General features: G+C 42.3%; 2 protein-coding genes across 6 annotated transcripts in view; both read right to left on the bottom strand.

Annotated features, from left to right (window-relative positions):
* Nucleotides 1-100: 100 nt before the first annotated feature.
* On the bottom strand, nucleotides 101-20,420 carry gspt1l (G1 to S phase transition 1, like). Of its 2 annotated transcripts, XM_085270018.1 has the most exons (14): nucleotides 19,943-20,418; nucleotides 19,100-19,144; nucleotides 9,223-9,465; nucleotides 8,920-8,953; nucleotides 8,755-8,832; nucleotides 8,430-8,610; nucleotides 6,065-6,219; nucleotides 5,505-5,645; nucleotides 5,316-5,409; nucleotides 4,524-4,604; nucleotides 4,103-4,276; nucleotides 3,780-3,869; nucleotides 2,177-2,345; nucleotides 101-753 (listed from the first exon to the last, which is right to left on the bottom strand). In XM_085270018.1, the coding sequence occupies exons 1-14, from the start codon at nucleotides 20,133-20,135 to the stop codon at nucleotides 701-703; spliced, it is 1,731 nt and encodes a 576-aa protein (XP_085126144.1). In that variant the 5' UTR covers nucleotides 20,136-20,418; the 3' UTR covers nucleotides 101-700. The 2 variants fall into 2 exon arrangements, with proteins under 2 accessions (XP_085126144.1, XP_085126145.1); XM_085270019.1 differs by lacking the exon at nucleotides 19,100-19,144 and having other exon boundaries at nucleotides 19,943-20,420.
* A 1,309-nt stretch (nucleotides 20,421-21,729) lies between these two features.
* Nucleotides 21,730-26,990, bottom strand: part of mettl22 (methyltransferase 22, Kin17 lysine) — a 24,887-nt gene continuing 19,626 nt past the window's right edge. For all 4 annotated transcript variants that reach the window (XM_085270013.1, XM_085270015.1, XM_085270017.1 and 1 more), the window contains exons 9-12: nucleotides 26,336-26,413; nucleotides 25,840-25,942; nucleotides 23,257-23,425; nucleotides 21,730-22,008 (exon numbers count right to left, since the gene is read on the bottom strand). In XM_085270013.1, the coding sequence (XP_085126139.1) occupies nucleotides 21,940-22,008; nucleotides 23,257-23,425; nucleotides 25,840-25,942; nucleotides 26,336-26,413 (419 nt within the window). In that variant the 3' untranslated portion in view covers nucleotides 21,730-21,939. The remainder of the gene's footprint in view (nucleotides 22,009-23,256; nucleotides 23,426-25,839; nucleotides 25,943-26,335; nucleotides 26,414-26,990) is intronic.

Raw genomic sequence — 26,990 nt, 5'->3', positions numbered from 1 at the left:
AGTAATTAAACAAAATAAAATCTTTCTATCTATATACACTTTCAAAGCAGTTTCAGTCAAGCAATAGCAAAGATGCTGAACACCTGACAAACAAGCTTAGTTTTCCCCAATTTATGGTTTTATTGTCATACTTGTTTGCTTTGATAACATTTGAACACGCTCAAGCACACTGCCAGAACGCCACATGAGAAACCAAAAACTGGGTAAAAGCAGAGGGAAACATGTACACCCAAGATCAACATTTGGTTTCAACTGTTTAGTTCTTTCAATTTCCTTTGCAAGTTACTGTGAAAATCATTTTACACTCCGAGCAGAATCCTGGTCCACATCTGTTTTCAGATATAAATTCTGCCATTTGTCATTTATGGAAAGAAAAAAAGTGGAGGGGAAAAAAAAAAAATCATGTATGATAAGCAGACCAGAGTAAGGAGGTGGGGGAGGTGGAGGGAGGGCTAACCCAGAATGGCATAGCTGAGCTCTCAATATGAGAAAGCCGACTCGTGTGGACATCATCTTGGTTTGTCATTTGCTTAAAAACATGTTTCTTTTTCACATGAGTTTCTTTTTCTGAAGCTGATCTTCAGCACGCAGAAAGGGGGCGTGCAGGGAGGCGCTGTCACCACTGATAACAGTGTGGGCGGGTTAAGACCAAGCTCCGCCTGCTCCTCCTCACTCAGACTCTTAGACTCGCCGTCAATCTTCAGTCCCGCTCAGCCACCAGCTTCAGCACTTTTCCGATCGCGATGGTCTTCCCTGGAACATACACCAACAAAGAAAACACTCCTCAATATTGCGTGAGTCCTAACACGGCTCTGCTATTGGAGTTCTGCTTCATTATATGTAGGATGCTCAGACCGGGAAAAATGAGTTCCATATACATGCAAGTAATTCCTGCTGTGAGTGACATTGAGGCAAGCAGAAATCCTAATGTGGCTGCCTCATGCACACAGGGCTGACTGCGAGTACAGATGCTCTGTATATCTGTACACCTGTGTACTGTGCTGCGAGTCGAATAGTAAAAACGAGCATGACTGTTGATGAGTCTTTAAACCAGCTGCTTACAACAGAGCCTTTTATGGATGCAGATTGAGCTGCATCACCGAACCCACACCCTGAAGTGGGACACCCGATTTATCCTCGTTGGACCAAGCAGTAAATCAGATGGCAGAGCTGATGTCTGCACGACGCAATCAGCAATAAAATAGCGGTTTTCTGTGCACATCCAACCAGTTTACCACATAGCTGGTTGTCACTAGCACATCACACCACAGTTTCTCTCTGAAGCATGAGCAGGAACATCCGCCAGCCTGTCTGCAGGGGGAGGGGAGAGACACACACCCCCAAATGAGCTTCACTTCATAGATGTGAGGGGGGGAGAAAAAAAACCGTCTCTCTCTGAAACTTATTTTGCACATATCAATTTAGTTTTCCTGCAGACGTATCAGGGAATGCCAGGACTCCCAATCACTTACGTTTGTGATGCACCTGTTGGGGTGCATGTGGTGAAAAGTGTTTTATTGCATAACGTAGTGCCGATTACATGTTGCAGACATGAACCGATTGTGCCACTCAGTGTGCCCAACCCAATGAGGACAAACCAGCGTGCCCGACTCCATCTGTTTGGTGATGACGTCGCCATAAAAGGTCTTTCAGACAGTGGTTGAACTGAAGGGCTGCTTAAGGCCTAGTTTAAAAGTTCTTTGTCTTAATCCCACAGACTCTACAGCCCAGAAAGCCAGGTTAGCTGAGACTAAAGTCAAAGGTTTCAATTAACAAACAAAGCTCTCTCTCTGCCGACACAGATCACCATGTGTGTTCAAAGTTTGACTTAAAAAAAAGAGATTCCTTTCTTTAATGTTTTAAATGACAGTGTTCTGTAGTGTGGTATGGTTCTACTGAGATCATATACTGAGTTGTATCTGAATGAAGGCCAGCTGTGCAGTAACAGCAGCACAGTTTGTGTCTTTGATTTTCCAATTGCAATGTGTTTGTATCAGCTGGAACCTAATCTGCTGTTCAACACTGTTGAACTGCATCTACTGGGACTGTGTTCAGTTACAACTGTAGACCGTTCAATCATTAAAATGACTTCGATCTGGTCACAAGCTGCAGTGATTTTCTCGTTACCGTCTACATTATCAGACAGATAGAACGATAGATATATATGCACACACACCTTCATCCCGTAAGGTGAACCGTCCCATCTGAGGGAAGTCTTTAAATGTCTCGAGGCAGATGGTCCCTGCTGTGCGCAGACGGGCGATGCACACCTGGTCCTGTTTCACAAACCGTGGTCGTGTCTTGCTCTTCTCTCCTGTCTTCTTGTCTACCAGACAGATTAAGGCCTGCACCCAAGCAGCATATGTGGATTTGTAGCAATCTTAAACCAAATGTATAACATTCGGACAGATTAAGATATATGGTCCAAAAGTCTTGAGCCACCACTCATTTAGATTTTGCTAGGATAAAGACAAACGCTTGCAAACACACTGCAGAATTTCAGTGAATGTAAGTGAATATTTGGTGTGAGCACCTTTACTCTTTAGCACATGCACTCTGAGGCAGCTCTGTCATTTCTTATGTTCAAGAACAGTTTCCCAGACTTTTTGAAGGACATTGAAAGCTCTTCTTTGGACGTTTCTGCCTTTTTCCCTGTTCTCTGTCAAGATGATCCCACACTTCCTCAATAAAGTTGGATTCTGGGCTCTGGGAAGGCCAGTCCATAACCGATGGTTTTCCACTGTGTGTTTTGGCTTAATTATGCTTTTGCTGCACTGACAGTGTGTCTGGGATCACTGCTGCTGCCAATCTGAAGGTACTTTTTTCAATTCCAATAACTTTGATCAGATCTCCAGTGCAGCCCGAACCAACATCACTGCTGTACCTCCCTCCTGAACTCTGACAACAGTTTTGTTTTTTTTTTTACAACAAGCTCTCAGCTGACAGCTGTTTGGGGATCACCTTGTTAGCCTGTCTAACCGTGCTGTCTTTGGCCTTCTTCATAATGAAACAGATTATGTGGGGTTTTGGTTTTTTAAAGACTGCTAGTAAGAAAAGCCCCTTTTCCATTAGTACCTGCTCAGATCACTCGCCTTTACCCAACTCAGACTGACAGTTACCTGTTACAATCGAGTACCACCTAATGTGCGTAGTTGTCGTTATAGCAACACGGCCGGTGTGATCCCGGTCTGTGGCTTTTTGTCACACTTGAGGACCTCGTGTTATTTTTTGTAGCCAGTTCTCTTGTTGCCTGGTTTAAAGAATAAAAAAAATGGCGGTTTGGATTTTCGTGAACGAGATGCTTTCATGGCTTGTGAGCGGTCAGTGACGCCACTGACCAGCCAATTGGTGGCGTGCAGTCTGATGACATCGCATGTTAGTACCTCTTTGGATCGATTGGAACTCTGGCCAAACAGGTACAACTGGAAAAATCCTGAAATCGATCCGAGTAGGTACTAATGAAAAGGAGGCTAAATAGGCCCAAATTGGTTCCTTGGTGAGTTGCCCGTTTTGTGAGGCCACTACACTGGTGTTTGTGTTGATACAGAATCTTTGTTATGCTTGAATGATTCATAGGTCAGTGTTAAACGGCTTAAGCAAAAACAAATCCTGTGAAAACGGTCAGGTATTTACACTGAGTGAAAAAGCAGCCAATGTCCACAACTTTGAAAGACGTTCCATCAGCCTGGAGAGCTCCTGATCCAGACCATATTTTAAATATAAAGAAATGAGTCGGGGCTCAAGACCATCGAGAAAGTGAATCTGGCATCAGGTTTTACCGTAATTTGCACTTCTTCAATGCAGGTGTGAATGTGAAGGACTGCATTGTAACCTGGACAGATGATGGATTTGTGTTCAATGATGACAATCTGCAGAGGAAAGAGTTCCGGTGATCAGGATAAGGCTGCCCATACAACATTTTCTCACTGTTAACATCAACAACTGTCTTGTGGCATCAAGCCTGAGATTCATTGCGGACCACGTGAACAGCTGCTGTGCACGTTGTCTCGATGCATGCTCAATCATCGTGGACGTAGCGTTTTGCTGTGAATGTTGTGTCGATGGGCCCTGTAATACCAGCAGAGCGTCCACGTGCACTAACCTGCGCGTCAAACGTGCGCCCTGAGTGGCACAGGTTCTCTGCATTGCACAGAATGAAGCCCGGGAGGATCTCCTCCTCCTCTATGCCTTTCAGTCGCAGCTTGAGATTTTCACCTGGCTCTGCGTCGTCCGTCTCCACGTCATCAGAGAGCAGACTCAACACTTCCACCACATGCTGCACATATAAAGAGACAGAACAGAGACGTGTATCCACATCCCCACACCAAAACAGGTGACACTGGCAAGGACCTACATGGGATATCACTAGTTTGTTTTCCTTAAGAACTCTATACCAGTTAGTTTCATGCAGCCTATTACATCTGAATACATGCTTCTAATTCTAATTTTAACTACAGGCAAACAGCCAGTGAGCAGCAGCAATAATCTAACCTGGCTCCGGCTTATGGAAGAAGATCTCTTACCCTGTTTGGCATCATGACCAGCTGCTGTGCTTTACTGATGGAGCCAGACTCCAGTTTGCCCAGAATCACAGTGCCCATGTCCTGGTGGAGACAAAGAGTGTTACAGAGCAGCTGAGAGAGAATCTGTGCATCTATCAGTCTGACCAAGTCTCCACTTCCACCGCAGCAGGACATCATGTCCAAGTTCAATGTGGCAGCAAACGATTAGAAAGAGCGGCTGTGACGAGAGGTGGCCACTCACTCGCCATGAGAGCATCAGACTATCATATGCCAGACACACTGGGACGATCTGGAGGCCGGTCAATCTCAGTGTGGACTCCATCGGACATTCATGTTTTAATATTTCTGTCAGCAAATGTCTAGGAAAGCTCAGGGTTGCAGCGCATATGTGCCTGTCAGACTTCATGCTGAGATGATGTTTCAATGCTGGGAGATGGCACGCTCCTTCAACTCTGTGCAGAGCAGAGACGGCTAAGAGGAAGTGCTCCGATTCAGAGTCAATCTTTAACCAGCTAATCAGTAACTGTTCAGATTTTAGGTTTCTGGTTTGTATACGCTGCATGACATCATGCTGCAGGGGCTCACAACGCCCCGTCAAGATTACACGCAGTCTGTGTCACGTAGAACATGTAGTTTGTATCAACGCACAAACATAAAAACTTTCCCCGTTTGGTTTGTTAACCTTTGTCAAAAGCTCCACCCTTTCGTAGAATTAACCAATTTTCTTGGTTAAATCTAATCATGCTAAACTGTAATGCAGCTTTTAGATGTGCAAATGAGAAAGACCCTTACCTTGTATTTGTCTACGATCGGCAATCTTACAGGACCGTCACTTGATCTGTTAAAATTTGGCAAACTGTCCAAGTGTGGAATAAAAGGTAGACCTCTGCAATATAAAACAAAAACGATTCCTCGTGTTTAACTCGTTTGCCTGATCTCTTCAGTCGCCACAGGTGCAAAAAGGAACACAGCAATACTTACGTGTACCACGAGCACATGTTGGCGGGCTCCTTCAGGTTGGCTCCTGTCAGCCCGGAGCACGGCATAAAGTGGACATCTTTCTTTGGATTGAAGCCCACTTTCTTTAAAAATGGCACCAGTTTCTCCTTACACTCTTCGTACCTGCGGGTTCAGACAGGGTGGATGTAAACCTCTTCAAAGGACAGCAGCATGACACAAAGTGACCACCACATGTATCAGCAGTGGGTGGAGGACAATGTGGCATGTGCAGCACCAGTGAGGTCAAATGCTGACAGGATGAGTGGAATTAACCTCTGATTCAGTCTCCCACAATAAACAAGCATTTATTTCAAACTCCTATTGAAGTAAAACTGAAACAGCATGTAGAGGCCAGCAGAACAGAGAATTTGGATTCCCAGTAATCGCTGCATGAGACGACTCAGGACAGTGTTAAACATTACTATTGTTATTAATAAAAGTAAACCCACTAATGCTCTAATTACAGATTACAGTGTAAGCCAGTCAAAGACATGTGTGTATATGTATACATGCAGACTTTAGCTGCTGTTCAGTGTCCAAACCTTTCCAGGCTCCAGTTGACTGTAGGATCATCCATTTTATTCACCAGAACTATCAGGTGCTTGACTCCGGCTGTTTTGGCCAACATGGCATGCTCCCGTGTCTGTCCACCTTTCTCAAAGCCGGTTTCAAATTCACCTTTCCTGGCAGATATCACCTGTGGGACAAAACACTCACTCACTTTGTGCTACAGCCTGGTGTAACGTCATGAAACAGATAACACAAATGCATTAACAACAAAACAATAAAGACGTTAGAGCTTAGCCTATCCCAGCTGTCACATGGTAAGGACAGCACACACTGAGCAGCTCACCACAGGGTTATGAACATGAATAATTCTGAGCACTGACATTTTTATACTTTTAACTTTGTCCAAGTTTAAAGGGTTCAGTAACTAGTAGTGTCGTTTTTTCAATCCTGTCATACTTTGGAGCACTTGGAGGGAAAGTATGTTAAGCACAGATACTCCTTCATAAACACTATAGAGGGAGTGTGTACGAACAACTATGGACACAGATGTTTTTGAGAGGTTTGTTATACTGAATAAAGATGGAACCAAACTCTTCACCTGAGGCAAAAACACAGGCAGGGTGTGAAGGCATTGCAAGGAAGAGTTAGCTGATGATGTGCAACCAGGAGCAAACAAATAACTCAAGCAAGGATCACCAGCTGCTGCCTGACAGGAAGAGCCCACGATGAACGGGAAAACAGGACAGCTGGCTAAAAAACTCAGGCAGAAAAGTTTCCAGCTTTAGTATGTGATAACACCTCAACTTCTAATGAGTTACAGTGTTAACTTCCTTTAGTTATTGTTAAACTGCCATGTTACGCAGTTGTGTTATACTTTTACTCCAAATTCTCAGAAAACATCTGCTGCTCGATTATGGCAAAAATGATGATCACAATTATTTTCACTGACATTGAGATCTCGATTATTTGACGATATTTATTTAACAATAACAATGTGTTGAATGATGACTTTAAAGATTGTCAAAAAATAATATAGAACAGTGCAAATACTGATAACAGTGCAAATGTTTGCAATATAAAAATAAATGAAAAATGTAAACATCTATGTTTAGTGAGCTTTGCAGTGTTGCTCTGTGGTGCAGCTACATTGTAGCAAAGTTTACACACTGTGTCCACTTGATCCACGTCTGACTGAACCCATAATGTTTCCACACCACTGAAGTTTTTTTTAACCTCTTTTCAACCAACAGCAGTCACTCTCCTCTCCAAATAACTTCTGCTTAGCTTTCCGAGCTTCCCTCGGGTCCTCTTAATCAGCGGTCCCCAACCCCCGGGCCTCGGACCGGTACCGGGCCGCGAGCGTTGAGGCTCAGGTGTGAAATGTCTGGTTTTCAGGGTTTTTATCGGTTTTCAGTGTTATTTTGTTATCGCTTTTATCGTTTACTCTGTTTTCCTGGATCTTTTCATGTGTGTTATGAATAAATCTTCTTTTTTCGGTACCGGTACTAGTTTTATTTTGTTGTATTTATCCGCGACACCTTAAAGGCCGGTCCATGAAAATGTTGTCGGGCATAAACCGGTCCGTGGTGCAAAAAAAGGTTGGAGACCGCTGCTCTTAATTGTTGTGACGTATGTTCGAAATGCAGAGAGGTGCGCTCGATTTGCCACACGGAGCAGCGCGAGAGTAAAGCACGAGGGAGGGGCTAATAATCGGCTCAGTCATTTTTAATGATCGTTGAAAGCCCAGATCGTAATCGAGATTAAAATTCGATTAATTGAGCAGCCCTATTGCTGAACTATGTTGTGTTTTAGTTGACTCACACTTTGAATGTAGTGCGTCATCAGCAGGGTGAAGAAAGCCCTTCACTTACTAATAAATACTGCCTGCAAACAGCAGCATTTATAAAACTGACGTCGTCATCACTGTGGTATCATTTGCCCCTATTACATACACAGCAATGATTTTCTTCCTCTCATTTACTCAGAGCAGTACAAGAGCTACAGTGCTCTTCAGGGCGTTCTTTAAACCAGCTGAGTACGATTGAGCGCAGCAAGTCTCATACGTGTAAGCCTGCTCACTATGAAGCGCACAGTGATATGCTCCTGTTAGGAGCAGCTGCATCCCTTTGGTACACGTAAAGACCCTCAATCAGCGCAGTTAGTGGTCTCAGCTATACTATTAGTCCTTGTAACACACACACACACACACTCTAAACCAACAGCTCTCTGTAGCAGACTTACACGCCGACTTCCAGTTTAGCGTTAAGCTGCACTGACATACACTCAAGCGTCTGCATTTGATTTCAAAGGTAAACTACAGGGAATTCATTACAATTGTACTTTCTGGTGTTTTTCTCGGGGGTAAGTTCAGTAACACTGCTCATTTCCTGGACTCACCAGCACAGCCAGGTCTGCTTGTGATGCGCCTCCGATCATATTGGGCACAAAGCTCTTGTGACCTGGAGCATCTAAGATGGTAAAGTGCTTCTTTTCTGTCTCAAAGTATGCTCGGCCAACCTCCACCGTCTTGCCTTTGTCCCTCTCCTCCTGGTTGGTGTCCAAAGCCCAAGACAGGTACCTGAAGATAGTTTCAATAAATAAAAAAACAACCTGAGACAAAGTGCTACTGTGTTCGTGGTCACTCTCAGCAAGTCAGTTTCTACGATGTGCTCGACACACAACACCACCATGTTGATGCAGACACAGCAGACCATCCACTCACCAGGTTTCCCGGTTCTTTTCCTTGGCTTCTCTTTCATATTTCTCTAAGGTCCTCTTGTCTACCATGCCAGTCAGATACCTGTGGTACATGAAAGGAACATGTCAAAGGCACGATGTGATGGAAGCAACTTCACTCACCTAAAGAAAAAAGGAGACTACTACTCACATGATTTGTCCTCCAATGGTCGACTTGCCAGCATCTGGAAAAGCAGCATATATTAATCAGCTAACCTACACCTTCCACGTAATAAACCCATTTTTACCATACCTGATGTGCGTACGAAACTAAGTGTGCGATTTAGTTTGTAAATAACAACCAGAGCGGGTACAACCGGAGCCCTAATACACCAGTGAAAACAGCCCCAACAAACTAAATGTTTGGACAAAAATCTCAAAGCCGTCGTTGTTATGCGTGCCGGTCACACTCACACATGCTAACTCAAAACAGCAAACGAGACTTTCCACTAACCTACATGTCCAATGAACACCACATTGATGTGTTCCTTTTTGGGGGCATCCGGCTGTGTGGGTGGAACCTTGGGCACGAGCACCTCCTCTTCCTCCTCCATCATCTCTGGAGCGGTCTCGTCTGGCACTTCTGGCCCCCGGTCCACGCACACGCCGCCTCCTGGCTCTTCCTCGCTGGGTTCTACTTCTTTCTGGTCCCATGGCTCCTCTGCGGTCATTTCTGCATCACCATTTTCCACGGGCGCTGCACGGACAAACAAAGCACATCTTTTTTTTTTTATGCTCATTTTAAAAATGAAAATAAAGAGCATTTCTCACTTCCACCACCATTACTTTCTCTGCCTTGTGCCACTCAAAGGCTCTCTTAAGGCATTTGCACAAGAAGTCAAAGTTCTTTACAGGGAGTGCAGAATTATTAGGCAAATGAGAATTTTGTCCACATCATCCTCTTCATGCATGTTGTCTTACTCCAAGCTGTATAGGCTCGAAAGCCTACTACCAATTAAGCATATTAGGTGATGTGCATCTCTGTAATGAGAAGGGGTGTGGTCTAATGACATCAACACCCTATATCAGGTGTGCATAATTATTAGGCAACGTCCTTTCCTTTGGCAAAATGGGTCAAAAGAAGGACTTGACAGGCTCAGAAAAGTCAAAAATAGTGAGATATCTTGCAGAGGGATGCAGCAGTCTCAAAATTGCAAAGCTTCTGAAGCGTGATCATCGAACAATCAAGCGTTTCATTCAAAATAGTCAACAGGGTCGCAAGAAGCGTGTGGAAAAACCAAGGTGCAAAATAACTGCCCATGAACTGAGAAAAGTCAAGCGTGCAGCTGCCAAGATGCCACTTGCCACCAGTTTGGCCATATTTCAGAGCTGCAACATCACTGGAGTGCCCAAAAGCACAAGGTGTGCAATACTCAGAGACATGGCCAAGGTAAGAAAGGCTGAAAGACGACCACCACTGAACAAGACACACAAGCTGAAACGTCAAGACTGGGCCAAGAAATATCTCAAGACTGGTTTTTCTAAGGTTTTATGGACTGATGAAATGAGAGTGAGTCTTGATGGGCCAGATGGATGGGCCCGTGGCTGGATTGGTAAAGGGCTGAGAGCTCCAGTCCCACTCAGACGCCAGCAAGGTGGAGGTGGAGTACTGGTTTGGGCTGGTATCACCAAAGATGAGCTTGTGGGGCCTTTTCGGGTTGAGGATGGAGTCAAGCTCAACTCCCAGTCCTACTGCCAGTTTCTGGAAGACACCTTCTTCAAGCAGTGGTACAGGAAGAAGTCTGCATCCTTCAAGAAAAACATGATTTTCATGCAGGACAATGCTCCATCACACGCGTCCAAGTACTCCACAGCGTGGCTGGCAAGAAAGGGTATAAAAGAAGAAAAACTAATGACATGGCCTCCTTGTTCACCTGATCTGAACCCCATTGAGAACCTGTGGTCCATCATCAAATGTGAGATTTACAAGGAGGGAAAACAGTACACCTCTCTGAACAGTGTCTGGGAGGCTGTGGTTGCTGCTGCACGCAATGTTGATGGTGAACAGATCAAAACACTGACAGAATCCATGGATGGCAGGCTTTTGAGTGTCCTTGCAAAGAAAGGTGGCTATATTGGTCGCTGATTTGTTTTTGTTTTGTTTTTGAATGTCAGAAATGTATATTTGTGAATGTGGAGATGTTATATTGGTTTCACTGGTAAAAATAAATCATTGAAATGGGTATATATTTGTTTTTGTTAAGTTGCTTAATAATTATGCACAGTAATAGTCACCTGCACACACAGATACCCCCCTAAAATAGCTAAAACTAAAAACTACTTCCAAAAACATTCAGCTTTGATATTAATGAGTTTTTTGGGTTCATTGAGAACATGGTTGTTGTTCAATAATAAATTTATTCCTCAAAAATACAACTTGCCTAATAATTCTGCACTCCCTGTATATAGCGCAATTAAACAGCAACTGTTGACCAAGGCAACGCTGTACTTTTAAGATAATCAAAAGAGATAAAAACAAAAAGCATAAAATGAGAAGGTTTGAGTAAGAAATGAGACAAAAGTACAAACTCATTCATTCACTTAACAGCCAAGGAATAAAAGAGGGTTTTCAGACAGGTTTTGAAAGTGTCTGATGTTGGGGAGGACCTGATGTGACAGTTTGTTCCACAAGGAGCAGTCACAGCAAAGGCCTGATCTCCTCTGTGCTTTAACCTGGACCTTGGGACAGCCAGGAGCATTTGATCTGCAGACCTCAGTCATGTTGCAGGAGTGTATTAATTTAAAAGATCAGAAAGGTATGAGGGTGCTAACCTGTGCAACGGCTTAAAGACCATGTTTACTGTAAGCTGCAGTCATCACTGTGTTGTTGCCAAAGTAAAAGAGAAGAAGCCATACTGTGAGATGTTAGGTACAAGTTTGTCATCTCCTCATGTACTGTATGACAGAAGTGCTAACAAGGTGTCCAATGTACAATCGTTTGTACTCATACGCTGAATAACCTGCCTGGCCAACCTCAGTTGGAAATTCTTCTTAAAGCTAAGAATAAAATAACATTGAAAAATGGAGTATCTATGTTCATATTCGTGTTCCTCACAGAAATAGAGACCTGCTATTAACATGTCCCTGAAGCAATGTCATACATTATGACCCAAACATGCCAATCACCATTTCTAGGACTGGTTCATAGTTCGCTCACTATTTTAATGACGACTTTAATCAACTCACAAGAGCTACCAAGAACTGACCCAGTTCTTTTTTATTGCAATAAAGCAGCTAGGATGGCTCTGCAGTGCTTCACAGACCAACGTCCTGCAGACAGCAGTGTTTGTGGGTGATGTTCACGTCTGGCTTTAAGCTACATGTGTGGACAGCACGGTGAGCCATGTTCACAGGCAGGGATTTCTGAAGCCGTGCCCATTTTTAATGCAGTGCTGCCCGAAGCTTCGTCCCTGCACACAAAGATTGAACCTTCTAATGATCTTATCGACTATAGATGTTGATTCAAGTTTCACATTTTATGCTGAGGAAAATTTGAAATTGCTCCACAGTTTGTTCCTCCGAGTGTTTCTTATGAGTAACACTTTTCCAGCTCCTTGTTGCCCTGACCCATCTTCTTGAAACGTGCTGCTGCCATCAAATTCAACATGAGCTTATTTGTTTTTTAATGAAATAAAATACCTCAGTTTAGATATTTCATGTTTTCTATGTTCTACTGTGAATGATATTTGAATAGGAGATTGTCAGATCAACTATTTTCCTTGCACACACGCACACACACACACACACCATCCCAAGATTTTTGGAACTGAAGTTGTAGAAACCTTGTTTACAACACCAGCATGCCTACCATGTGTCCTTCCTTTATTCTCAGTGACCTTCAGGTGTGTGCAGACACAAACACAAGCTGTGTTTGACCAAGATGAAGGCGAGCCACAAGCCTCGGTTACAATTTCCACGTCTTGTGATGCAAAATTTCAGAACTGTGAGGGTCTGTGTCCGCACGGCTGCCTAATACTTAGTCCTTTACAGACACCAGGTGAGCCAACAGCAAGTATTCATTCCTGTTATATCTCTGAACTCTGCCCATTTAAACGACTAGTTACAAGGAACGTCCCTAAAATTTAGCACAGGTGTCAGCACCGTGAATAAATACAGTGTAATGGGAGATGTTCACATTTCCAGAACAGCTGAGTACAACCAATGGATCTAAATAAACAGAAAAATCTTTGCACCAAACACTACAGATTTCTGCATGCCCTCACTCACTGCCCCATGTGTACAGTCAACAAGCACCACGACTTCAAGATTCACTGTACTGTGTGTGGACAGTACGGTGTAGGCGAGTCCTAACCACCATATTTATGTGCAGTCCCCCAAAGAATCAACGGTGCATCACTTGGCGTGGATGATGTGGCCAGGTCAATTGTTGACAGGCTGGAAAGTGGGCCTGAACAAGGCAGCGATAAAAAACATAATTAAAAACGACGGGGAAATAAAATAAAACCAATCAAGGTGGAACAGTGGTTTGCACCACTGCCTCACAGCAAGAAAGTTCTGGGTTTGAGTCCACCACCTGGTTAGGGCCTTTCTTTGTGGAATTTGCATGTTCTCCCTGTGCATGTGTGGGTCCTCTCCGGCTGCTTCCCATAGTCCAAAGTAGGGCTGGGCCATATTATACCATTCACGGTAACACCGGTACAATGCTGGGCAACAATAAGAAAATAAAATATAACGATAAAACGCACATGCGCAGTGCCTGTTTTCATACGCACATGGCCGAAAAAGCATGGCAGCGACTGAGAATGAGAAGGGAGAAAGCGGATCATTGAGTGAAACGGATGAACCAGAACTTGTTTGTAAAAATGCTGCAACTTCAGTGGTGTGGAACTGGTTTGGTGTTTGTCTGTCAGATACACAACACAGCACATTTTTTTTGTAGAACATACAAGTGGCCGTCGTTATTGCCGTATTTGTCTGACTAAGGTGCTCGTAAATCAGAGTAATCTGGGACCTAAACTCCGCCCTCTCACTGAGAGTTAAAAATTGTCTAAATTCTTTCATCTTTAACAGAATGATCAGCGTTGCTGCTTTACCAGGTGTAACAATTACGTTTAACATCCAGACATCCATGAAAACAGGATTTATTACATTTAACAGAGTTAGAAGTTAGCTCGCTGGTTTCCACCTAAACATGATGTAGCATGTTCTGACTGAGAGATTTCTGAAAAAAAATCAAACGTACAGCTCTGCTATCACTTCCAACATAAATGAAGACAGGAAACTAAACAGCAGTGATGTTTGTAGGGTTACTGAAGTTGGGCTAGCTGGTATATAATGATGTGCTACGTGATCGCTAGCGACACAGCTGTGTTAGCATAAACAGTGAAGCTGGAGGATGAACGCTAACACTTTTCCACTTATAAAAGTTAACGTGAAGGTTCCTGATGGTTAGAGACAAATGCAATCGCATGGCAGGATGCTGTAAACGGACCAAACTTCAGTCAGGAGAACAACTAAGATAATCCATCCACCATACAAGGTTAGTCATTAATATACTGCAACAACATGGGAATAGAGCAGCTGTGATAGAATACAGCATTAATGAATCGATGGGACAGAAATGGAGGAAGCAAGAAGAATGAGTTGAATAAAGTTTGATTTATCTGACTGCTTTGTTTCGCTTGATGTGTCTTATAATCCCGTGCACCTTATGGTCCGAGAAATACATATTTGACTTTTTTATTTGGCACACTGCAGTTTAATGTTGCAAAGCACCTCTTTTTAACTTCAGTGGATATTATACATGGTTATGCTCAGGATATGTCAGCCCATTTCCACTGGAAATGCCTTTTGGTTAAACTTTCAGCAAGGAATTTGCATTTGCACTGTTACATTTTTATAAAGCTTTAATGTACATAAAAACAGCTGCTTGTTTAAGTGACAATAAATGGATGGGTTTTCTTTGTGCTAGTAAAGATGTGGAGTTGTATTTTGTCTTGCATCAATTATATCGTCAGTTATATCGTTATCACAAATTTTGAAATATATATTGTGACAAATATTTTTGGCCACATCGTCCTGTTCTAGTCCAAAGACATGCAGTTAGTGGGGTTAAGTTAACGGGTGATTCTAAATTGGCCCCAAGTCTGAATGCGAGTATGAATGACCTGTCCAGGGTGTACCCGTGTCTTGCACCATAAGTGCTTAAATGGGCTCCAGAGTGGAAGAAAACACCTACAACATAAAAGATGGACTGCAAAGCCACGTGTAGGCTCACATGTAAGACCACTCAGAATGGGTTGATGTTCCCTTACAGATAAAAATAAATAAAAAAATACAAAACAACCCCCCCCCAAAAAACAAAAAAAAACAAACAAAAAAAACAAAACACATTTCCGGTGACCCCCTATTAGCAAGCACTTGGCAACAGTGGGAAGGAAAAACTCCCTTTTAACAGGAAAACACCTCCAGCAGAACCAGGCTCAGGGAGGGGCGGGGCCATCTGCTGTGATTGGTTGGGGTGAGGGAGACAAGACAAAAGACACTGGAAGAGTCTGAGATTAATTTGAATTAATGATTAAATGCATAGGTATATAAACACAGTGAGCAAAAAAGGTGATTGAAGAAGATGCACTAAGTGCATCATGGGAAACCCCAGCAGCCTAATCCTGTTGCAGTGCAACTAAGGGAGCATTCAGGGTCACCTCATCTATATATGGTTTATCAAAAACATACTTTGTCAGTCTACAAGCCAAATGATGTTACTGGAGGATTCAATGTGAGCCTATCAAACATGTTCATGTAGAGTACATCTCTGCATGCGTGTCTAAAGTGATAATGAAATACACTCCCAGTGAACATGACAGAGCAATGAAAAACAAGACAAGCTGATGCTAATCTACAACTGAATACAGACGTCAGTTGCTGTTTGCTCAAACACTGTACTCGGGAAGAAACACACTGTAGCAGATGCATGAAGCAAACACTGCTGCGAGGTGAAGGAGAGGAAACCAACTGTTCTAACTGTGTGAATCAATCTGTGTGAGATTGATTCAGCATAAATGTCATTGTCAATATTGTACTCATACACAAGTATTTTTTTTATATTTATATATATATATATATATATATATATATATATATATATAAAAATAAATTCACAGTTCGATTCATTACTTTGGTGTCACGGTTCGATATTTTTTCGATACAAAAACCTGTTCATGCCTTTTTAATTTGTCATTTATTAAAATTATAAATATATATTTTAACTCAAAAGTACAGTTTTTAAATTTAATGTTGCTGAAACAACAAAGTAATAAAAAAATAATAAATTTATCTGATTGAGGAATCACTCATCTTTGGAAAAGAGTTTGTTACAGAGAAATGGCTCTTTCCAAAATAAAAGCTATGCTATCCGCTTCTTCTGGGCTATATTCTCAGCAGCATATTAAACATATCAGGTCCCCATAAGGAGAATCAGGTGCTAACGGCTGTCTAAATGACTCGGGTAAAGTTTGTAGCATGCGTGCTTGTTGTTTGTCGGCGTAAATGTGCAGTCATATTCGTTGTGTTCCCACTAGTGCTGTCAGCGTTAATCTCGTTGAAATGACGTTAACGCCACAACACGGCAAATCTCCGTTAACGAGCTACCGCGGATCGCCCCGTGCGTGGGGCTAGTCGGCCAACACGTTAACGAGCTAACTGCGCTAACACACTAGTTCACACCAATGTAATTGAGCATTGCGTGGCACATCCAACATACTGTTTTATTTTACTTTTGTCCATGTACCTTGTCCACGCTTACCTTCAGGGTCATGCTTCACATGAAAACCAAAATAGTTCCAAACGCCAGATCTGAATGAGGGTGGGGGAGGTTCAATTTGCCATGTTGCAAGGAGAGCTTAACTTCTGTCTCGCTAGCTTGCGCTGTGCTCAGTGAATCTGCGTTCGACTACTCCGCCTAGGCTGCACTGTCGAGCGCAGATTCACTGAGCGCTCAACACAGACAGCATAGTCAGAAGGAAAGTTGATAAAATAAATTAAAAATTTTGTATTGTTCGATACATATGCGTACCGAACCGAACGCACTGTATCGAACGGTTCAATATCGATACGAGTATTGTTGCACCCCTGATATATAGATAGATATATACACACACACATATAGAGGTGTGTGTGTGTGTGTGTGTGTGTGAGTGTGTGTGTGTGTGTGTGAGTAAGGCACACTGGGAGCACTACAAACATGAAGATTAATCTCGGCAACAAATCTAACATTAAATTAACTTACCTGAAAAACCACAACTGGGCACACTTAGCTTGACAAAGCTACTTTTCAGTTCAGAGCAAGGTAACAAAATAACCGTATCCATCACCTACTTCATGTACAAAAACCTACACCCACACAATTTTGTGAAAAACAAGGGCTACTCTTATATGCACAAGAACCAGGGGACAGTGTCAGAAACACATGCAATAAGCAGTCTCTTGTTGTTGCTTCTGCCATCAGTGGAGAGCAGCAGAGTTACAACATACAAAGAGTTGAAATGACACTGAGTAAAAAACAAAAACCACATGTTTCTTCTCTGGCAACTGACTGTATTTTTCATCTTTTAGGGTTTTTTTTTTTCTCTCTTCAATTCTCTCTGTGGTCGAGTCTGCTGACACTTCCTTTCCTGTTCAGGCCCACTTTTCAACCAATCAGCCTACAGACAGTCATCCCCAAGACTACTGGCGCATCCTCAAAGGTTTCATACCCAGAGTCTGCACATATCAGGACAATAACACGGGCAGTAAGCGCTTGTATGTAACACTGTAGCAGTGTGTGTGCGCAATTTGTGTGCCACAGTGGGAAGCCAGTGACCCACACAAACACGCTTCATACTAGGGCTGAACGATATATCGCATTTGCGATAATATCGCGACATGATCAAGTGCAATTTTCTAACCGCAAAGGCTGCAATTATACTCTGGACATGTCCAAATTCATGGGCTGCATCCTCCTGAGGCCGCATTTGTAGACCAATTACGTCACAGCGACGCGCCGAAGGCTGTCCAAATTACTACCATATCCCAGAATTCATAGCACGGCCCAGCCAAACTCCAGTTTCCAACAATGGCGGCCGCTACTAAGTTTTAAAATTACTCATACTAATCTTTCTGGGTCACAAAATAAACTTTTAACATATTTTCAGGCGAGAAAGTAGTTGTGTAAACATCAAATATCTGCTCGGTTTATCAAGATATCCCATATTTGCAAAAGTGCTTTGACGTTTTCAGAGGCGTCTGCTACCCACCAGCTCGACAGCTAGCCGGGAGCTCGAGGGTCGCTGAGAACGGCACAACTCCCGGCACATCATTTTCAGATCACCGCGGAGTTTCGCTGCTCGGGTTAAACGTAATATATAAGTCACTTAGACAACCTAAAAATGTTATTGTTGGGCTTTTTTCAGTGTTTTGTTTGTTCGTGAGTAAATCGGTTTGGCTGAGATTAAAGTTATTAGATTAGATAAAATAAAACTTTATTAATCCCCCGGGTGGGTTCCTCCTTGGTTTTCACACAGCTGACTAAACGTCAAACAGAAAACTTATTAAACAGAAGTATGAGACAGTCGAGAATTTACACCAGTGTCTGGTTATATTTTAGATAGCAAGAAGCAGACGGCCGAGTTTATTAAACTCCACCGAGACAGCGGTGACGCTAATCAGAACTAGCCTTCTGATTCAGAAGGCTAGACCGTCCAATTTCACGCCTTTAAACTTTAAAGGCGTGTTTGTGTGTGTGTTTATACAATTGCTATTATGTTTGCACTTTATGTGTAATGTTACTGACTGCAGAGATCAGTAAGATGTGTGTATTTTTTATTTATTAGTTTTATTTATTTAATATTATTTTTTAATTGAATGACTGTCTAGTAGTTCACAGATGTCGAAAAACTGAGTGTGGTAAAGCCACTGATTTTGTTTATGTATATTTCTGCAATCTGCACATTGTACTGACTTTCATTTTAATGTTTACACCAGGGTTCCTTGTCAGCACTTTATGCTCAGATGTTTGTAAGCTAAAAATAAACTATTGTGTATGTTCAAATATACTGTTGTGATTGAAGAAGTTAAATAAAAATGTCAGTCATCAATTCATGCATCACCTCATGTCATCATAACAGAGGTCTGTCTTCCAGGAAAGAACAGTTTAAAATTAATGTAATATAGTATTGGCCATACTATATGATGTATTGCTTGTCTTTGTTTAATAATACAGAAGACAAAGACCTTAAAAAATAATCGCATATCGCATCGCAATCGCAATATTGGGGCAAAAAAATCGCAATTAGATTATTTTCCATAATCGTTCAGCCCTACTTCATACATACCAGCACTTTCTGACATCTCCATGGTGGACATCTTTTCAACAGCAACTAAAAGAGAAACAATGGTTACATTTAAGTTTAATGTAATCTTAATGGAGCTTGTTCCACAATCTTAAAAGAAGAGCATGTGAGTTTTAAAGTTAATTAGAAAACAGAACCGTCTTTGTGCCCCACAAGTAGCTCTCATTGTATCTTCAGAGGCCATCTGACGACAGAACCTGTAACAGTTTTACTGTTTTAGTTCCCGTGTGTGGGGCTCAATATGGGCGGCACACCGCGGATGGATGCAGGTGGTGTATGTACGCTTTCCTGTGATCGTCTCCAGAGTGCGTCAGATCATCCACGTCACGCCACATACTCATACTCACGCTCTTACTAATTTGTTCGCAGTGACGAGTTTAAGCTTTCCGCAAACACTCCCGGGAAAAGTGCCAGTACGGCTCCAGTTACTGCTCAGAATGACTGATCTCTTGGTTGTACGGCGTCGCTGACGCTAAACACCGAGGTTCCCAAAACTCAAACGTGAAAAGCACGCCGGCTAACGACCATGCTAGTTGGCTACCGCCGGGTGGCTGAAACAAGCTAACGCCGGTTGGGGTGGTTACTATTTAATCAGTTATGACAGTATTTAACAAGCTGCAGAACAAGAGGCGGCTAGATGTGACAAGTTGAAAAACTTACAAAGCGCAAAGCTTACCACGAGAAGGATTAATAACCCGAACAACGTGGAAAGCAGCTAGTTTATCGCGTTTCACGGAACGCGTGTCTGCAAAGCGGCTAATGAGCTAGCAGCCCAGCCACTGCTAGCTCTTAGCTAACGCAACCCCGTGGTGCCCCTGTACTCACCGGCAGAGTCGACGTTTGCCGGGTGTGCTTTCAGGCCAAAAGCCGGAACAAACTCGGCGGCGTTTACATTGGGCACAAATGGCTTAGCGTTCACATTTAGCGTTGTGAATGCTGATTCAAGTTGTCCGTCGATCGTGGCCTCCACATCATCTTCTTGTTCCCAGGAATCAGGGGCAGTGTCTCTCGGGTCCATCGTGGTTGTTGGATTTTCACCGCCGTGAGATTTGAGCTGCGCAGTTGTTGAGCCACACGAGCGTCCTCCCGAAACCCGACGACGCCGTCAGCCCTGGCAATGCTGGAGAGCGTCCCAACTCCAAGTGTGCCGTTTAATCTCCGACTCAAGTAAAACCCAGCAGCCGGTTTCTGTCTGACCAGACGCCACAGAGGATGTTCGACTCAGCACTCCCAGAGACTGTCCGCGTGAGCTAATGCGTCCCCACAACCGCCGGCTACCCGCAGTGACCCCTGGGATATGAAGTCTTATTAAAAAACGAGAGCGCGTCTGCTTCGAAAGAATTTTCACACTAAGAGAACTACATTCCCCGAAAGACTACGGACACACGGTTTACGTCAAAAAATTTCTCAGCTTTGTAGAAACCGCAGATTCGAGTCAGATTTTGTTTGATTTTCTTGGAGTATGACTTTCGAAGGCTTATTCTTTCAACTTGATTAACTCTTTAATATGAGTTATATTTCTTGTTTGCTTGAAGAAGACATTATACTCGAGTACAAAAACACGCTAATGCACCCCCACCGCGCGCGCGCGCGCGCGCGCACACACACACACACACACCCCGCTATATTCTAAAACAAAGCCACTAGTGAAATGTATAATATAATGTATCTCATATAATTAGTATAATATATAGTATAATATAATGTATATTATACTATATATAGTATAATATAATGTATATTATACTATATATAGTATAATATAATGTATAATGTATATATAATGTATCTCAACAGAAGTAAGTTAAAACAAAATTGGTATGCTTCAATTAACTGCTTCAAAACATTTCACAAAAACAGCTGCAGGTTAGACAAAAACCTCCAATAAACTGACAAAAAACGATTATAATTCATAGTTATAAATTCCCATATTTGAATTTCCATATTTACAGAATTAGAAAGTATGTTTACAGTCTGGTGCAACAATAACTTGTAGATAATTTCCCTTTCATACTCTGAAGTCATTCACAAATAAGTATTACAGTTTGCTGGTTTGACTGATAGGTATGCCACCATCGCTGTAGCAGACTGCTGTCTACCAGAACTCACAATGTCAACAACTCCACTATGTTTGTGCTGATGGTGCTTCTTAGAGAATTTTTAAAGACATTCTCAAACAGACACCAATGCGTGCAGAGTGTTACGACTCATTTAAGACATTTGTGCTTCAGTTTTCGTGAGCGAAATTCTAGTGTTTCACCTTGGACTAAATAGCACTTATCTGTGCCTGTTTGTTGCATCCGTAAACTTATGAATCCTACTAGAAAAGATTGCCAGCTTTTGCTAATCAACACAAAAAAACCCCATATACAATATCCATAAGCTAACCCTAACCAGAGACCAAAAGCAGCATTTTCAAGGTGACTTTTAAAGATCTATGACTGAGCGTTGCTGTTTGGTCTCTTGGTCAAAGACTATCTAATCGGCTCTAAAACTGACCCACCACTTCTCAGTTAGCACTTCCTTCCACTTCCCAAGCTCCTCCAACCAGACACTGACAACCACTGACATGAGGATGAAAAGGATAAAAAGTTGCACAAGGGAATGCAAAATTTAAACAAAATAATATTTTTTACTTTTATTGTTTTGTTTTTTTTTAATTTTCAATATTTATCTTGATTACTACATTTAATTTTATACATATATATTTTTTATAAATATATGTAATTAAAACATCAACTGTAAACTTGAAACATATTTTAGGTCAAATTTTGGGTGAAAGTTTCTCTTCACTTTGGTTTGGTGCTGGTACAAGATCAACATTAAAATGCTTCCGGATCAGATCTGGCTGGCATAAAAGGAAGAGGAGTCGCAGTCACCTTCCACAGCTCCTGCAAAAATATATATAACATACAAATAAACAACTTATTCCACTTGATGAAAGTCATCCTTTATCACAAAGCCACTTAACCGTATTGGATAAAAATGAAACCTTTTCACTGTTTGCATGTTATATTTTCAAAAAAAAAAGTTATTGTATATTTATTTTTAAATGGTTAAAAAATTGCTTTTTGAGAATTCCAAATGATGAAAAATACTTTTGGTACCATAAATCGAACATAAGAGGAAAATTGTCTTTTATCAAGCAGTTTAAATACAAACACTGTCTTGCTGTAAGCGGCATGTTAGCATATCATACTGCAAACAGTGGTATCAATCAATCAATCAATATGACACTCGCAACAGTGTCTCCAAAAGATTAACACTGGAGTAGCACTTTGTACTACAATAACAAAAGCAACTCTGACGTGCATTTAAATGCATTTACAGTAAGTTACTGCAAACAGTGTCATTTGAGGTTTATGATCAAAAATAAGCATTCAATAAGGTTAAAAAATAGCTAATATAGACTATACTGCCAAAAGTATTTGCTTCTCTGAATTCACACACATATGAACTTGAGTTCCTAATTAGTTTAAATCCTTCCAGAACCACATTTCTGAGGTCAGACACTGAATTTGGTTGAGGAGGCCTGGCTTGCAGTCTTCGCTCTAATTCACCCCAAAGGTGATCTATTGGATTGAGGTCAGTTCTTCCACACCAAACTCACTCATTAATGTCTTTATGGACCTTGCTCTATCCACTCATGTGCAGTCATGTTCAAACAGGAAGGGCCATCCCCAAACTATTCCCACAAAGCTGGGAGAATTAAATTGTCCAAAACGAGTTCATTTAACTCCTGAAAAACAACCCCACACCATAAATCCCCCTTCACCAAACGTCTTGTCCTGGAAACCATCAAACCTAGACTCATCCATCGGATTGCCAGAGGGAGAAGCATGATTTGCCCTTTCAGAGAACATGCCACCATTGACAGTTGACTGATTAATAGTTGCTAGTGCGGAAATTTCTTGACTGGACTTGTTGCACATCCTACCACACTGGAGTTCACCGAGCTCCTGAGAGTGATCTATTCTTTCATAAATGCTTGTAGAAGCAGTCTGCATATCTAGGACACCTGTGGCCATGGAAGTGATTGGAACACCTGGATTCAATGACTTGGATGGGTAATACTTCTGGCAGTCTAGTGTATAAAACTGTAGTTATGGTCAAATTATGTTGGCTAATGTTTTACTCACCAGTTGTTCTACACGTTCATATAAAATAAACTGATCAAAGTTAGAAGGGAGCTGATCGACTCTGAAACTACATCGTCCGTTCTCCAGGTCCTGAAGTTGGTTCATGCAGTGGATGAAATGATCATAGGCTTCACAGGAAACATCCATGTGCTGCAAGGTGAAGTTCATCCTTGAAGATAGAAACATAGTCACTTAAAAAGTAGAAGTAGGGGCGGCTATGGCTCAGGAGACAGAGTGGATCATATGTACTAATGAAAAACTCTGGTGGTTTGAGGCCTTGCTCCTCCAACCTGGGTGTCAAAGCATCCTTGCCAACATTCAAGATAGTGTGAGATTGTGAAGGCTAGCTTAGGTACAGAAAAAAGCACTCGTGTGAATGGAGGAATGAGGCTTGCAGTAAAAAGGACCTTGGAACGTAGAGCTTAGGGTTAGGCTAACCCTTAAAGCCATTACACACTGAGCGTGTGGCAAAAACCAGCGACACAAAATATATATATATATAAATAAAATTGAATTGAATTGAATTAAAAAATCCCAACTTTTCCAGATCCAGACTTGTCATGTAACATCTATACAGACTAAACATTGTGTTTTTGCAGAAAATTTGTCCTGAAATAATGTACCTAGCACAGGGGTGGGCAATTCCAGGCTGTGAGGGCCGGTGTCCTGCAGGTTTTAGATCTCACCTTGGGTCAACACACCTGAATCATATGATTAGTTCATTACCAGGCCTCTGGAGAACTTCAGGACATGTTGAGGAGCTAATTTAGCCATTTAAATCAGCTGTGTTGGTTCAAGGACACATCTAAAACCTGCAGGGACACCGGCCCTCGAGGCCTGGAGTTGCCCACCCCTGACCAAGCAGATAACCAGCTTCAAAGCATAATGTCTCCACCTCCGTGCTGGACTGAAGGGATGGTGTTTTCTGGCTCAGCATTTCTCTTCCTCTAACACAGCAGGTCAGGCTGTTGCCAAACTCGACTTTGGTCTCATCTGACAGCAGCACTTTCTCCCAAGCGTTCTCTGAATCACTTACAAGTAGAGTTAGATTTCCTGAAAGCCCACAGTTTTCCCATAGCTTAACTTCTCGACATTTTTGCCTGGTATAAACAGTTCAGTATTGCAGACAGTTTTAAATTCTAAGAAAATTATTCCTTGTATATTTCTTCTTCTTAACATCTGAACACTACAGCTATAATTGTAGATCACGGACAGATCCACACAGTACCCTTTGAGGCTGAGAACTTGTGGCCTCCCTCTCTTGTAATGCAAGTGTACTAGCCAAAGGTGGAGTCCTATCATGTGATATGAAGCGGCTAAATAAGTTGTCAAGTTAATTACAGAACATTTTTGGTAGAGGTAGTGAGATTATTTGAACATTTAAGCAGAGTTTTAAAACCTTTGTTTTGCCAACACGGCGGTCAGAGTGCAGCCTTACACAGCAGTCGAGCTCCTCGGGCATCGGTTTAGAGCTGAGACACGTCCCAGGCTCCGGTGAACGAGGTGATCCAATAATGTATTTTCTACTCTGTCCTTGCTCAACCAGCAGCATCGAGCACGCTTACTGATGCTGTTTCAATTTCTTACCTCAAAGTTGCCTCAATGTCATTGACGCTGAGAACTGCTTCATGTGTTGATGCAGCTTTACTGTGGTTGTTACACTTTCTTAGCCTCTCATAAAGTTTCAGTTTTCAGGCCCCTCTTCTGTGGAACCAGCTTCCAGCTTGGATTCAGGAGACAGACACTATCTCTACTTTTAACCTCCTAGGACCTGCGTCCACATATGTGGACATCACATTTTGGGTTATTTAGACCAAAATATAAAATTTTGCTCTACAAGGGCCTGAGTTCCACTTACGAGGACATTATGCTGCCACTGATCTATCAAAATTTAAAACAAACGTCCTCATATGTGGATCTAATTTTTCTCAGAAACAAAAATCAGGTAAAAAAAAAAAAAAATCTGGTAATTCTTTGTTTTTACATTCATCAGGTCCCAATCAGCCCAAATAGCAAAGAGAAATTAAAAATGCTGCCGTGGAAGAGTTCGGGTCTTAGGAGGTTAGTCAGGGCTGGATCAGGTGACCCTGAACCCTCCTTTAGTGACGGTTCGCTCCTCGGGGTTTCCCATAATGCACAAAAAGCTTTTTTTCCTCCTTTCACTTCCCACTACTGCATATCATTACCGTGTATCTTCTCACATTGTTTGTGTTTTGTCTCAGTTGTTCTGCTTTTCTTTACCCTCACACCCAACCTGTTGTGCGATTTCTATTACAGAGTCTTGACTTAACAATATAAAACACCTTGAGGTGACTACGGTGGTGAACTAGCACCACATAAATGAAAATCAATTGAATTTATCGTCATAGTTGGGTGGAAGTTAATGCTCTGTATGTTTCATGCTGAGTCAAGTTTAAAGTTTGTTTGCTTGCAGAACCTCTGGGAGAAATATTAATCCTGTACATTTTCTCATTCTCGTGTGAGTTGGCTGACCCACTATTTTTATCAGCTTAAGAAACATGATCATTCCACTGTGTATAAGGCCAAATATGCTCAGGTATACTATATATGTTTTCACCATACCTTTTCTCAATGGAGATGAAGACAGTGCAGGTGTGTGGAAAGTTGCTGCAGAGTCGGTGCAGTGTTCGGAATAGGCCATCCGTCAGATCATCATCATAACAAACTGGTGACACATTAAGAAATCTAATTATTGCTGAGCTTCTGCATTTGACGGTTCCATAAATGACTCTAAAGTCTGAACTCAAAACTGTCTCAGTAAATAACTGCTTTTTACAAATCGCTTCACGAGTTGCTTCAGTTGCTCAGCAGTCTGGAGCCTCCTTTGCCACATACAGCATCTCAGTAGTTCACACTGTGTGCTACTCTGGGCTTTGCATGGTAGCGTTTCTGACAACGAACTGGTGCTTAAACCTCGCTGTGAGGCACATAATTTTAAAGGTTTGCCCACAGTGTCTTGTCTAGAACCTTCCCACCTTTTTCAGTAACTCTTTCAGAGTAGAGCATACATGGTGAAAAAGAGCTCTGATCTTTTAGAGATGTCATCCTTAAGACTTACCATCAGCAGCAATTATGATGCTAGTGTTATTCAGATCTGCTACCTCCTCCTTTGTCCAACTAAACTCCACAGCAGCATCTGCAAAGATCAGACAAAGGAAAGTAGTTATCGTACTGGTTTCTAGTTCGGTGTATTGGTGGTTAACCAATCAACTCATACATCCAAACTGGAGACTAAAGTCTGTTACATCCATCCAGCCATTTTGCGGTCAAGCAGGCCGCATTCTGCGCAGAGAAGCCCAGTGTTCCCTCACTCCACCCACCACCTCCAGCTCATTGAGGTGGGAATCAAGATTTTTCCCAGCCAGCCACGAGATGAATCTCTCCAGCGAGTCCAGACTCCTGAGTCCCGGGCCTCTTCCCAGTAGGACACGCCAAGATTACCTCACCAAGGAGGCATCCTAGTCAGATGCCCAAACCACCTCAACCGGCTCCTTTCAACGTGGACGAGCAGAGGCTCTAATCAGAGTTCCTCTTAAAGAATCAAGCTCCTCATCCCATCTCTGAGGGAGAGCTCAGCCACTCTTTGAAGGAAACTCATTTCCGACGCTTGTATCTGTGATCATAGGTGAGGGTAGAAATGTAGACTGACTGATAAACTGACAGCTTCGCTTTTATGCTCAGCTCTGTCTGTGCCACAGCAGATCAGTACAGCA

Source organism: Mchenga conophoros, linkage group LG4 (assembly GCF_057382185.1).
Source record: "Mchenga conophoros isolate Kocher_MC1m ecotype Shallow Benthic linkage group LG4, M_conophoros_male_GT1.1, whole genome shotgun sequence".
Lineage (NCBI taxonomy): Eukaryota > Metazoa > Chordata > Actinopteri > Cichliformes > Cichlidae > Mchenga > Mchenga conophoros.
Note: the sequence above shows the minus strand (reverse complement) of the source record. Positions and strands in the feature narration are given on the sequence as shown.

Bases quoted from the DNA above. Each gene is read 5' to 3' on its own strand.
- gspt1l (XM_085270018.1), bottom strand. From the start codon at position 20,135: ATGGACCCGAGAGACACTGCCCCTGATTCCTGGGAACAAGAAGATGAT. The intron at 8,954-9,222 runs GTTAGTGGAAAG...CTGCTTTTCCAG, and splicing joins GGTGTTCATTGGACATGTAG to ATGCTGGCAAGTCGACCATT. The intron at 4,605-5,315 runs GTAAGGGTCTTT...TGTCTCCACCAG, and splicing joins CGATCGTAGACAAATACAAG to GACATGGGCACTGTGATTCT.